This window comes from Ischnura elegans, chromosome 11 (assembly GCF_921293095.1).
Source record: "Ischnura elegans chromosome 11, ioIscEleg1.1, whole genome shotgun sequence".
NCBI lineage: Eukaryota > Metazoa > Arthropoda > Insecta > Odonata > Coenagrionidae > Ischnura > Ischnura elegans.
In genome coordinates, this window is record NC_060256.1 from 83,396,859 (window position 1) to 83,410,492 (window position 13,634).

The 13,634-nt window shown below is 38.4% G+C and overlaps 1 protein-coding gene across 2 annotated transcripts in view; it reads left to right on the plus strand.

Annotated features, from left to right (window-relative positions):
• LOC124167577 (adipocyte plasma membrane-associated protein-like) overlaps positions 1-13,634 on the plus strand; it is a 30,443-nt gene that overhangs the window by 10,205 nt on the left and 6,604 nt on the right. For both annotated transcript variants that reach the window (XM_046545549.1, XM_046545550.1), the window contains 3 exons: positions 1,736-1,904; positions 2,024-2,158; positions 6,540-6,813. In XM_046545549.1, coding sequence (XP_046401505.1) covers positions 1,736-1,904; positions 2,024-2,158; positions 6,540-6,813 — 578 coding nt within the window. The remainder of the gene's footprint in view (positions 1-1,735; positions 1,905-2,023; positions 2,159-6,539; positions 6,814-13,634) is intronic.

A 13,634-nucleotide genomic window follows, 5' to 3' on the forward strand; every position in this document is an offset into this window, starting at 1 on the left:
GTACATGTCCATCAATGTTAGTGTTTGTATAAGTGCTGAATGTGGTAAATTAGCACGAAAATTAGAGTAGGGATTGGTCGATTTTGAGAGAGCGGAAAAATTATTGGGAAACTTGGGAATGATCATTGTCATAGTCATTTTTTTAATGCACTTTGGAACGATATTTTGTTAGTTCTGTGAATTCTACATCTACATACTACCCCGATATTTGCTTAAAAAGGGGTGTGGCAGGGGTTGTTAAGAAACCAGCCGTCTGCATATGAAATGCAAATGCTCAAACAAGATTACAACTAGCATTTATTGCTCCCATACAATACAGCATTTGTATTGCATTAATAATACATGAAAAATGCATGAGCAAATATATATGTATAAGATGGAATACGATCGTATTGTCTGTATATTTCACGTAAAAGTGGCTCAATAGTCTATCAGGATGTATGTATATGTGCGTATTACAAATTGGAAATCTGAATACCTATACATGAAATATACTTATGTATATGATGGAATATGACCGTATTGTTTGTTTATTTCACGTAAAAGTGCTTTAAAAGTCCCTCAGGATGTATGTATGCGTGCGTATTACAAATTGGAAATCTGAATACCCATACGTGAAATATACATATGTATCTACAGGCACTCATACATGAATTGTACGTATTGATTTTCTGGCTCACATCCCCTCAATATTTATATTCATAATAAGGTGCTCCTATGCAATATTTAGATGTTAAACTATTTATTTTTTAAACTCATAGGGAATTTATACTGTTCAAAAGCACTGTAAAAAAAGTGTGTTCAATCAATATTTTTAGAAATGAGATACTTGATAGCATTGATAAAATGGATGAATAAATAGAAACCAGAGCATACAGATAGCAAAACATTTATTCAAAGGGAAAAGATAAAAGAATTCACACAAAGATCAAGTGTGGCCATGAAAATTGCTTGCAAGCTAGCATAATATTTAGGACCAGCAAACAGGAGGTGAAAATTAGAGAAACAAATGGCACAAAGATAAATCAAGTACAAACAATTGTTTGAGTGAGACAGTGGCAAAATGTTAACATGGAGCAAGCGTCGTAACCCATTGTACAAGATAAAACCTAATTTCAGGAAACCAAGTCTGCATCATCAGCCACTTCCTGATGGGAGAAAAGAAGTCAAGTTTTAAAGTCATGCAAAAATATATCCTTTTGTAAGGTCTGAATAGAAGCTCCATCCCTTTCAATTTGACCATGATTCATTTAGGCAGTCATTTTTCTGTGAAGTCTGCAGTTTTTGTACAAATTCTGTACTCTGAATGCAAATGAGAGTTTGGCTCCTCTGCTACATTCCAGAGATAAATTAAACATTTTTTTGTTCGCTAACTATGTCAGGGTCCCAGCCAGCACAGATTTGACCTTATCCTAGGAGAAATCTGATATTTTGGCTATAAGCTTATCCTCCATGTTCACCATCCCTTTTTTCCACGATTTCAAGCATTTGGGGAGGGGGTGTCACAGTACCATATTGCCGAAATTGGCCACATAGTGGTGCTGGTGTCCTCTATTACCGTCAAGAACATTATTGGCTTTGTGTTTATCTATGTATCATTGTTTATACTGGTGTTTGTGACTGAATAGTGTTGATTTTTTGTCTATGCAGTGATAGTTAAAGTGATAATGCAACCTAAGCATCGTTGTTGTGTCCTTGGGTTTGATATGAAAGTTATGTTTTCTTTTGTTTTCAGGAGCTTTCACACAACTAGTCTCTATGGATGAGCCTATAAATGGCAAAAAAGCAAAGTTTCCGAATGGAATTGATGTTGCTAGTGATGGAATGGTTTATTGGTCAGATTCATCTGCAGTTGTGGATCTCCAGAATGGTGGCTTTTCTGTGTTTGGGGATAGAAGTGGAAGGTTGTAGTATTAATTATTGGTGTGGAAGGTTGTAGTATTAATTATTGGTGATTGTGCATGTGTGTGGAAAATCTCATCCGTCTCCTCCTGATTGGTTATGGCAATGTAATTTGTTTCAGGCTTTTGAGATACAACCCTAAGACTAAACAGAATGAAGTGCTTGTGGATAACCTCTATTTAGCCAATGGGGTCAGCTTATCCAGCGAGGAAAATTATGTGCTAGTGGCAGAGACTATGGCATCTAGAATAATCAGGTAAATTCATGGAGTAATTTAGTCAGGCTACTGATTGGCTTGAAGTGAATATGTATGTCCAAATGGAGAGGAGGAAAGCGTTGGAGGAGGTGCGAAGGGCTGATGGATAGAGGGGGTAGCGGATTTTGGGAATTGTGAGATGTGGCACTGAGGTTTTCCTGGTGGGGGAAACCAGGGATTTTCGGATTTTTTCACCCGATCAATTTTGGTTCCCCACGTGGAACTCTTTTCACCGCTCTATTCCATGAATTTGATGTAGTTTGTCAACTTGCCTAAAATCGCACTGCATGCAGTAAAAGACTAGAGTTCTCTACATTTTTCCGAGTCAACTGCAAACGACGTACGTGTGACTGAGTATGATGTGAAATTCAAAGTATTCAAGGTATTCGAGATAGCACCTTTAGAATAATTATTCGTGACCTCGAGTATTGAATACTTTTTAGTATTCGAGGTATTCGAGTATTCGCGGATACTATTCGCACATCTCTAAATATAAGACACGATCTCAGGCATTACTCTGTGGAACTGCTTCATCATAGAATAAAATAAAATTACCATGTTCTATTCCACACTGTATTTTAAATAGCACGACCCGGGTTTCAGCATCTCATGCTATCATCAGGTCCATCACCACCTGATGATAGCATGAGATGCTGAAACCTAGGTCGTGCTTTTTAAAATAAAGTGTGGAAAAGAACAAAGAAATTGTTAGCACACGCAGGAAAAAACCTTTTATTTTACAAGAGGTTATAACGTACACGTCCACTGCGAACAAGAGAAACAGTTACATCTAAAACATAAACATAAACATAGCCTTGGCAACGCCTTTCCGAATTCCACCCAGGCGATGCTTATTTTGTTAATAACGTACTCTAACACCTCCCCTAGGGATTGACAAAATAATAATTTGAAATATAAATCTCTTAGCACTCCTTAAGATTTAACATCTTACAAAATTCTTTTGTCTTAGTTCCTGACAGTGGCTTTGTCAACATATCAACGACATTATCATTTGATCTGACATACTGGAATGAAACCTCCCCTGTTTTTACTTTGTCCAATTTCCTGCAAAAACTCTCTCAACCACATAAGTTCAGTCACAGAATCATATAAAGACAAATACTCAGAAAAATAGATGAAGTAGAAACACAACTTTTCTTTTTAGATCGCCATATGATAGGTCCTCCACCTAATGTGATTCCTTTTTATAGCAAATACCCACTTACTCCCCACGACATTGATCTCAGTGGGACGTTTGACTATCTCCCATGTACACTGGCGTTGCATGCTCGCCAGCTCATCCTCCATCGCAGCCTTCCACTTCTCCGCATCTGGTTCACTCCGTGCCTCCTCTGCATTCTCCGGGATGTTGCTATCTGGACCTCTGCAGCAGGCGATGATTACCTCCCCTGGCCCCTGGATGGGTGTCACCTCCTCTGACTCTCCACCTCTCGCCTCGAGTTCCTCCAAGTCATCGTCTTCTCCTTGAGACCTATGTGGTAGACCACCCTCCGCTCCTCCTTTATAGACAGGCTCTTTTTCACAGAGGTTTATGATTACCTCCCCTGGCCCCTGGATGGGTGTCACCTCCTCTGACTCTCCACCTCTCGCCTTGAGTTCCTCCAAGTTATTTTGATGTTCATAGAGGAGATGTTTTATCTTCTGCCTGAGGAACTTCATTTCAGAGTGATGAGCCTCTTCCTCTTCTTCCATGTCACGATCTTTATTTCTTAGTTCGGCCTTAGTTTCTTCCAATTCCTTTCTAGTAATATCCCAGAAAGATTTTAACTTGTCTCTTTCAATTTGAAAGAAGTTTCGCTCTTCTCTTTCCCTCTCCAGTTCTTCCCTCAACCGATGACAATGAGCCTCAAGTTGCTTGCGGTTCATTTCTGTGGTATCTATCCCATCCACCACGCCTCCACTACCTCCTCCACCTCCCTTCTTCTTCCCCATATTGTTAAATTCTTCACTAATCTCCTGTATACTGATGCCTCCCACAGTGGACACAAAGTAAAGTCGAGCGACTCTTACTGCCCTGACAATTAGTTTCTCCCTAAGATAGATGTTTGCTACGCCGTTGAAGGTCTCTATCTTGCAACCTTTCTCCTCGATTTGCCCTAGCGAAATTAGGCTATCTTGTAGTGCTGGTATATAAAGAACTTCCTTAAGTTCCACATCTTTACCTCCGCATTCGTCCGATATGTTCAGCATCACACTTCCCTTGCCTTCAATTCTTAAAGGGGCGCCGTCACCAACCTCTACTTCTCCTTCCATTGGTTCAAGGTGGTGAAATAGTTCTCTTCGCGGGCACATGTGATCTGAAGCACCACAGTCCAATAACCACACTCCCTGGCCGTCGGGTACTTTCCTCTTCGCGCAGAGCGACACGAATTCCCTGGACACGATGGCTGTTGATACCTTCTTCTGCTCTACTACGATTATTTCCCCTTCATGTTCCTTCTTCCTAGGGCAATTCCTTGAAATATGTCCCTCCTTCCCACAGGCAAAGCACCAAAATCGTCGTTCGTTGTTGGCTGATTTCGCTGAATTTTCCTTATAATCTTTCCTCGGATTACTTCCGCCCATCCTGCCTTCGTTAGAAGTCTTCCCTTTCTGTTTAGAAGTCTGGACTCGAAAAACTAAATGTTTTTCATAATCTCCTTGCTTATCATAAATCAGCTTCTTTTCTGCCGCCAACAATTTTGACTTAAGGAGAGTCGTTGTAAGGTTAGAGCTCTCTATTTCCCATGATTTCACATAGCCCTGGTACGTCTCCGGTAGATTACCGAGAATTATGCCAGCTACCTGCTTGTCCGTCATCTCGAATCCTCCCTTGGCCGCCCTCTTCTGGAGAGTTTGCATCTTGGAAAAATATTCTTGGATGGATACATCTTCGGTTTTGACACAGTGAGTGAGTTCTTTCAAAACCATCACCAGGTCATCGCAGTTGCACAGTTGGTCTAGAATGTTCCATGCCTGTTTTGCCGATGCACATTCCGCGATATCCCCAAGAAATTCGTCCCCAACAGTTTTGTAAATAACGGACAAGGCGATTGTGTTACATCTCGCGCGACGCCGAACTTCACCCTGAGATAACACAGCACCTTCCGCATCGGTATAACCTTCAATAGCCTCCCATGCATCCCTAAGTAATAAATCTGCTTTCACTCGCAACGCCCAAGCAAAGTGATTATTTGAGTTCAAACTTGGTATCCGGCTCGCGAAGTCTTCGTTCAGGGATGCCATGATCATTAAAAATGTACCAACCGCCACTGGCACAAACGACCGTTTCCTACCTCGTTTTTCACTTTCTCAAATCACAGATCTCGCCTTTTGCAAAGCACCCTTTTCGCAGTGGAACCCGTTGTGGCTGGGCCCATAACCTGCTAGCACATGCAGGAAAAAACCTTTTATTTTACAAGAGGTTATAACGCACACGTCCACTGCGAACAAGAGAAACAGTTACATCTAAAACATAAACATAAACATAGCCTTGGCAACGCCTTTCCGAATTCCACCCAGGCGATGCTTATTTTGTTAATAACGTACTCTAACAGAAATTTTATTTTTTTCTATGACACTTAGTGGAAATTCATTGTGATATGATTAAACAGCCGTAGTAATTTTCCAGTAATTTATTCGCTCAATGGGTCTCAATGTTTGCTCGTCATTATCAAGAGACCTTCCAATCCCATCTTATCGGGAGTCCACGGTCAACTTATTGTGTTAACAGCGTTTTCTCAAGCCAAAGTTGCACTTTTCCACGATAATTTAAATTCATACGACATATTTCGGCTTACAGAGCTATCATCTAATACAAGACCAGACGTGTGATAGGAAGAGGGAGAAGGACTTGTACCAGATGTGTATGTATTAAATTACTGTGGAAAAGTGCAACCACCTTTCATTTCAATATGTCCAACTTCCTCCATATCATGGCTGAATCAGTTGAACTTACATTCTCTCAGTGGTGAAAGGTATTAAATGAATTTTTAGAGTCCTTATTTTTTGTGAAAATGTTTTGAAAATAACATTTCTTGTCCCACCCTGCTCAAGTCATCGGCATCAGGCATGATTTTTGACATCACGTTTGATGCTGATGTTATAGCATTTAGTTATATAGTTGAAGGTATAAATGTTTTAAAACTCTGAAAATATGGGTACAAATAGGGACACGGCAACTATTTTACTATGGGCAATTTTTGCAAATTACTGAATCATTCTATCTCAGTTAACGTTATAAAAAGTGCTTTTCTTTTGGATAAATAGCCATGTGGGAGTGGTGCAAATCAGAAAATATATTTAATTTATTTGGTCATTAAAGTTAGAGGTACTTAAGAATAGAATTTTTAATGTGTATATGTTATGTATTGTGTTACAGGTATCACCTTAAGGGTCCAAAGAAGGGGCAGACCGATGTGTTTCTTGATGGCCTTCCAGGTGCACCAGACAACATAAAACGCACTGAAAATGATGGTTTTTTCATCGCTCTTACTGCACACCGTGCACCTGGTGGATTTAATGTACTTGAATTCTTGGGAATGCATCCAATTCTGCAGAAGTTTTTTGCTCGCATGTTCATGCTCATTGAACTGCCATTTGCATTCATTGACTCAGTCATTCCCAACTTTTACACGAAGAAGATAGTGCATATGGTAAGTCTTTTTATCAGTGGGTAATTCCACCTCAATTCAAATAATGTTTGTCCCTTAGGGTCTCAGAAAATTTGATGACATTGTCTGCATGGAATTTCTATATATGTGTATGCCTAAAGCTGAAGAGGCCAAGATGTCTTAACTGAAACAAAAATCATGACCTACAGCTTCAAATTTAAGCTATCAACACCACCAATGTTAGTTATCTAAATTATTAACAAATCCCTTTCTTAGTTGAGCCTTGTATGATGCTCTCTTTAATTAGGCTTCTGCGATATGGCTGGTTTTTCAATTTTGGGTAAAACAAGGTAAAAACGTCACACCACGTACTGCCGTAAATGTGAATTCGAACAACGTTGTTGTTGTGGCGGATTGGTAATACCCGTGTTCGGGGAAGTATGACAATTTTCCTGAACTCTGGGTTTCAGTAGCAATAATTGCATTGTAAAACATGAATGTAATATTGTGAACTTAAGTATGAGAGGTCTGGATAAGTGGAAAATGGAAGTGAATATTTGACATAATTTGAAATAACGAGTAGTTGAAAAGGGAATGGTTTCCATGATTGCATAAGTAAAAAATTTAAAATATCCCTGAAATTATGAATTACATATGGCAGTTATATTAAAATTTTGGAGGCAAGAGCCACACCCCCCCCCCCACTCACTTCAGACTTTTCATCCCCTTGGCGACCGTCACGAACTTCATTCATCCTAGGTGTTTTTTCAGGGTGAGCAACATGTGGAAATCAGTGGGTGATAGTGCCCAAAAAAATCGTCCCCTTCCTCTTCAAAATGGCGCATAATTTCTTCCACACATTCCATGCGCTACCTCTGGTGGTCTTGGGTGAGCTGTTTGGGTACTCACCTGGCGGTGGACATTTACGCGGCCGAAAAGAAACTTGTAGCACTACTTATGAACGTTTTTAACGTCCATACATTTTTCACCGTAGACTTCAACCGATTGGCGATTAATGTCGATAGGTTTCGCCTTTTTCCTGGGCAAAAATCGTTTGACAGACTGAATTTCAGTCCGGGACGGAGGCAAGAGGGGAAGCTCCATGGAAACAGCTTGTTTGCCAACAATGGATTTTCAACAATTCTTAAAGGCGGTCAAGAGTGGTAGTGGAGAAATCAAGGAACACGGTGGTGTTGATGGATTGCTCCTAGCGCTTCATGCGGTCTGGCAGCGACTTACTTTGGTTTACCCTCATAAATGGTCTACCTTACTCAAGGATAAACAAATACCCCCTCAGAACACTGTCGCTTTTTGTCCACGACTGCTTATTTGACGATCGAACTTGCTTATTTTGCTACTAACCACTATTATCTAGAGGTTGATCCACCTTCCACAACTCGCTGTAAACACTCAGTGGCTTTAAGCTCAGCTGCGAGCATAATGCTTTAAGAAAGGAACCCCCAACTTTATCATTATAAGAGTATGCATTTAGAGTACTTTTGGTGTCTCATATTTTAGGCATGTAGTAACTTCCTGTATTTAAAAAAAATAGGATTTCCAAAAAAATCAGATGTGAAGGTCATTTCAGCAATGATGATTGGACTTAACCGGATTCATTGTTTAAATTTTGGAGAAAAAAGGTTTTCATATGGATGAATGAAAGACATTCTAATTTTTCTTGAGCCTAAATGGTTTGTTAAAAAAAAAATTAAGTTGACAAAATTGAATACATTATGTTCAATTTTGAATTGAAAATTTTCGCCCAAAAGTACATAGATTCCAAATTGAGAAAATTTCAAGGTTTCCTACTGTTTTATCATGTTTCGTCTCAAAATCTTTATATTTTTCCTCTCCTGAAATTTTTATAATTGATTTGGTGCTTTCATCATTACATCATTAGCAACAGTGACATCATGGCAGAATTAGCAGTGCTGGAAAGTACTTTCCATAAATTTTTTTAGAAGGGTGTGTGTGTTTTTTTGTTATTACTAGTTATTATTGACGTTTTATTACTTTTTTAAATTTTGGTTACGAAAATACAGTCAAACCTCTTTAGAACAAACCTCTATAGAAGACAAGTTCTCTATGCAACAAAAAAAAGTTACGGTCCCGAATTTCTTCCCATAAGTCATGTGTATTTTCATCCTCTGTACAACAAACCTATGTACAGCAAAAAATTCTCTAGAATGAAATAAATTTTTGGTCCTGAGGCAATTTTTTCACCTCTTTAGAGTGAAATAATGAAGAAAGATTTGGTGCTTTCCCGGCGAATGGACTTAGTTAAGATTTCTCGGGATCGCCACTGGGTCAGGAACTCCATATCTGCCGACGTTTCGATGTCGGACTCGATCATCGTCCTCAGGGCTGTCTGTAATTCAATAAGAATGACCCACAGCCCTGAAGAACATTGACCAAGTCGTACATCGAAACGTCGCCAGATATGGAGTTCCTGACCCAGTGGTGATCCCGAGAAATCTTCACAATGAAATAATGAAGTTTGTGATTTCGTATCCTCCATTTCATTGATATCACTTGCGCTAGAAATAGACGCATTCTTTTTTTTTTAAAGGGAGTACATACATATTTCAATTTTTTCCTCATTGCTGAATCCATGAATTTATTTCCTTGAAATATGCTTAATAATATGGATGTGATTAAAGGGTGTGTCGATTGATGATAGTCACTAGCAAAGCACTATTAACTACATCTTTCATGTTATCATCGTCTGCATTTCATTTTCACGTGACGGCCTTCATACAGAAGATCGATTACATAGGTTTCGACTGAAACTATCGACCTATTGATTACTGACGATATTGGCTATTTCTGCGAAGTTTCCCACGCCAAGTAAGCAGATGAAGTCCTCCATTAGGCACTGGCTGCGGTGGCCACCTTCGATACTAAATTTGACTGTTGAGTTGAAGAATACAGGGTTCACACTCAACCGTGAAAACCTTAAAATTGTGAATAAGGCATGAATTTTGTCTACCGTGAAAAAACTTGGAAAAAGCCGTGAATTTTGCCATGAAACCTTATAAATATCTCAATCTTGATAATAATACTTTGGTTGACTGATCAAATTCGATATGTTAACCATGTTTCAAGGTCAGGCACGCGCAGACTCTTAGTCTACGCATTTATCTACACAGGAATATTCAAAGTGTAGCAATTGGTCCGTACTATATGACAACACATTGACCTATATATCCCATTTTAATGGTGGAAGTCTGTTATTTTGTCTAAGCATTTCAAGTTCAGTGATAGCTTGGGATGGACTTGTATTCGAAAAAGGACGAATGAAATGACTTGCAATTCTAATGGACCCAGAATGAACCATTTACGAAAATTATCTGATTTGTAACTCGAAGTTCGGTTCCGACACAAAATAAGGGCGCATGCCATATGCTTCAAAATATGAGTTTGCCATTGGAATTTTACTCAAGGAAACATTTCTATGGCAAATAGGCTTTCAATTTATGGCAATAGCTATCAATAGACTGAGCTCACCTCGTTTGAGTTTATGTGAATAATAAAGTGCAAGTGAAAATAACATGTTTCAGCAGGTATGTATTTTGTCTTTATATATTTCAAACCAAGTGCATTTTTATTATATGAAATAGATTTTATGATTTATTACATTTTATAAGCAATTTTAATAAAATATTTTCCGTGATCTCAGAAAGATTGGGTAAGGGAAATTTGTTTACGGTTTTGTAATAATATCAACGTGCGCAAAGAAAAATCTCTCGGCGAGGAATTAAAAATGGACTTCCGGTGTCCAGACGGAAGAAAGTCCTAAAGGGCATTTGCATATTAAAGGAGGCCATGAAAACCTGAAAAAGACCATGAACACTTGAAAAAAAAATGTTACCTGGAAAAAACCAAGAATTTCATTACAGTGGAACTTGGTTAGTACATTTTCCTCCTTAGTACGGCGATTTCTCTTGGTCCCGGTATCGTCCGAACAAAATACACGTAAAAGTATTTGGTTAGTACGTTTGAAAAAATTGCACTTTCCTGGTTAGTACGCTCAATAGAGTATGTGCACCCGGGAGGAATACGATTGAAATGCAGTTTATTCGATAAAGTGTATCATAAATATCATGAATTTCGATTAGCAGCATTAATTATTGCTTAGTTTATTTAATAATTAAGATTTAATATGCATTGTTTTCGCTACGATATTGGGCAGGCGAAAATGCTCATTTATTGGCTCCTCGGTATGTGACGTCATTCTGTTTTATCTCAACAGCGTGCAAGGTGTTTATATTGTTATGATCGTGTTTTTGATACAATAAACTACGTGTGCATTGAAAAAAGTTGTTGGATCTGATCTGTGTAAAGGGAAATACGTTTAAGTGCTTATCATGGAATCAGGTTTCGTGGAGGTTTCTTCAAATAATGTCCCGAAGGTGGATGCTTCAATGATCGACCGTGCTGATTATGTTGGACTATACCTACATGCCTCGGCACGAAGTTTTAATGTTGAACTGGAGCTTTTTTGTTGTTTTGCCTCATTCATAATAAAGAACAATCCACGGGAAACCTCATCGGAAATTAGGTCTAAGTGAATTAAGTAAGATTGTTTACAGTAGGTAATTGGCCAAAAGTTTGTTAGCACGATTCGAAGGTTTACGGAAGTAAAAGTGCCGTTACGTAGATAACTACCGATATTTGTATCATTATTTCAAATACCGATCATAATTTAATTTATCTATTTTCTCTTCTATTATTATTTAACCTACTGACTCACGAAAAATAATTTTTCATACTCAGTTATGGCCCGTGGTGACTGGATGAATATCCTTAGTTCATTATTTAATTGCCGCTACTGAGCTCGGTTCTTCTGGGCTATTTAAGATTTGAAACGTAAGCACAATGAAGTTACATTTTGGTCCAGTCAATGCAGTAATCTGATCTTCATTTCTTTAAAAAACGCACTTTTTATCGACGTATTTGTTCTTTCTTAGAATTAATGTACATATTCAAAATCAGAGTTCTGATTCTCTCAATGTTTCTTCAAGTTACTTTCATTTTGCTAACAGAGATATGTCTGTCAGATATAAATTTTCTTGGTTGAAGTTTATGAATAGCATTTGTGAGGTATATCTAAAAATTGCTTATTGAAAACTTGGTCCGGATGAATGATGGAAATCTCTCGGGCTGGAAATCAAATGTTTGATAGTTAGATCAGACGATTACTTTTCAGTCATTCGGTTTCAATATGCTTCTCAAAGCATTTGTTAGCACAATTTTAAAATTGGTTCATTTTACATTTCTTCACAGCATAAGTTTATAGGTTTTCAAGGTACAAGTGTCTTGTTATGACTATCCATTGAGCGAGGAATCCCTGCGTGCGGTGCATTTCCAAAAAGTAGTCCCGACTTGTGATACGTAATAATGAGCTTATTTCACAACCGATTTATCGAAAATTAATTTTTCCGTTTTTTAGTTACTAGTACGGGTTGTACGGGTACTGTTACTATGTTAATTTGTTACTAATTACTGACTTAGTTTTCACGAACTAAGTAGTACTATTTTCAAGGATCATCACTGTTTAATTGCTTCCAATAATTTTAATGTCACTATAAATCTGCAAACAAACGCAAATGCGAGAACCGAGGAGTAAGAAATACGATTAGGTAGTTCAAGGTTACAAAGTTGATAGAGTTTTGTAGTCAGTGTAACCGAGAAATAAATGACTTAAAAGATGTAGATGATGGCATGTATACACTTTTAATCTAGTTCATAAGCCATTCCATGCTTCTTTCCGAACTCAGTATACGTTGTAGAGGGGCTCACCCTAAAGAACAAGGTATGCCTGAGAACACATCGAACAAAATGACGTCACAGGCTTGAGAATATGGCCGACCAGTGTTTCAGCGCATCATTAATTTTGCAAATTTTAACAATTAATATCTCACTTAAAAAGCACCTCTCTATTCTCAGACTCTGAATTTAGCCTAATTATTAATTAGAAGTATAAATTTTTTTTTAAGATCACTTCCCAAAAACGTGCACATACTCTATAGCTTGCAGTGACGCAACCCACAATTCGAACTCTAGTATCTTCTTGGGTTAACTTCCAAATTCATGATTTAATTTATTATTATTAGCCATTAACATTCTTGCATTCATTCCACATCTATTTCTACGACCGTGAGATATCCAAATGCATTTCTCAATTCTTGTGACGTGATGAAGAATAAAATGCGGCCATTTTTCGGGAATGTCTGGCTATGCAAAACTGCTGCCAATGAGAAGCCCCAATTTTCCCCAACCCAAGCTTCTCACCTTCTGTTGCCTATGGAGTGCCCACTGTACACAAATTTCACGAGTGGGCAGTTGCCGCTATTGCACGAATTATCATAGCGAGGGCAGTTTAATTACAATTGAAATGGAGAGAAAACTAATGGTGAAGCAGATTACAACTTAAGAAAAGATTGAAATTCCCGAGGAAGAGGACCAAAATCCACTCGTAAAGCGAGTGGAGTTAGCGTGAAGATTAAACATACCTGTATACAAGCACGATTGTAAGAAACAGCAAAAAAATCCCAAGTCAGTGTGACAAAAAGTGAAAGCACGTTCGTGATGGGAAAGTTCCAGAATTGGAAGATGTTCTTCTTAAATGGTGCAAACAAGCGCAAAGTTTGAATGTGTCGTTCGATGGTTCCATTTATTCGTCTAGAGTGTGAAATAGCGGATCGCACTATAGAAGCAGCAGAAATTACTCCTTTTCCCCTAGAAGAGTGGCGTCAGATTGCTGGAGAGATGAATTTCAACGAGTATTGCAAGTGTGATGATCTCACTGTTTGCCTAACCATGTCAATCGATGAAATTCACGAACAGGAGTTGAAAGAAAA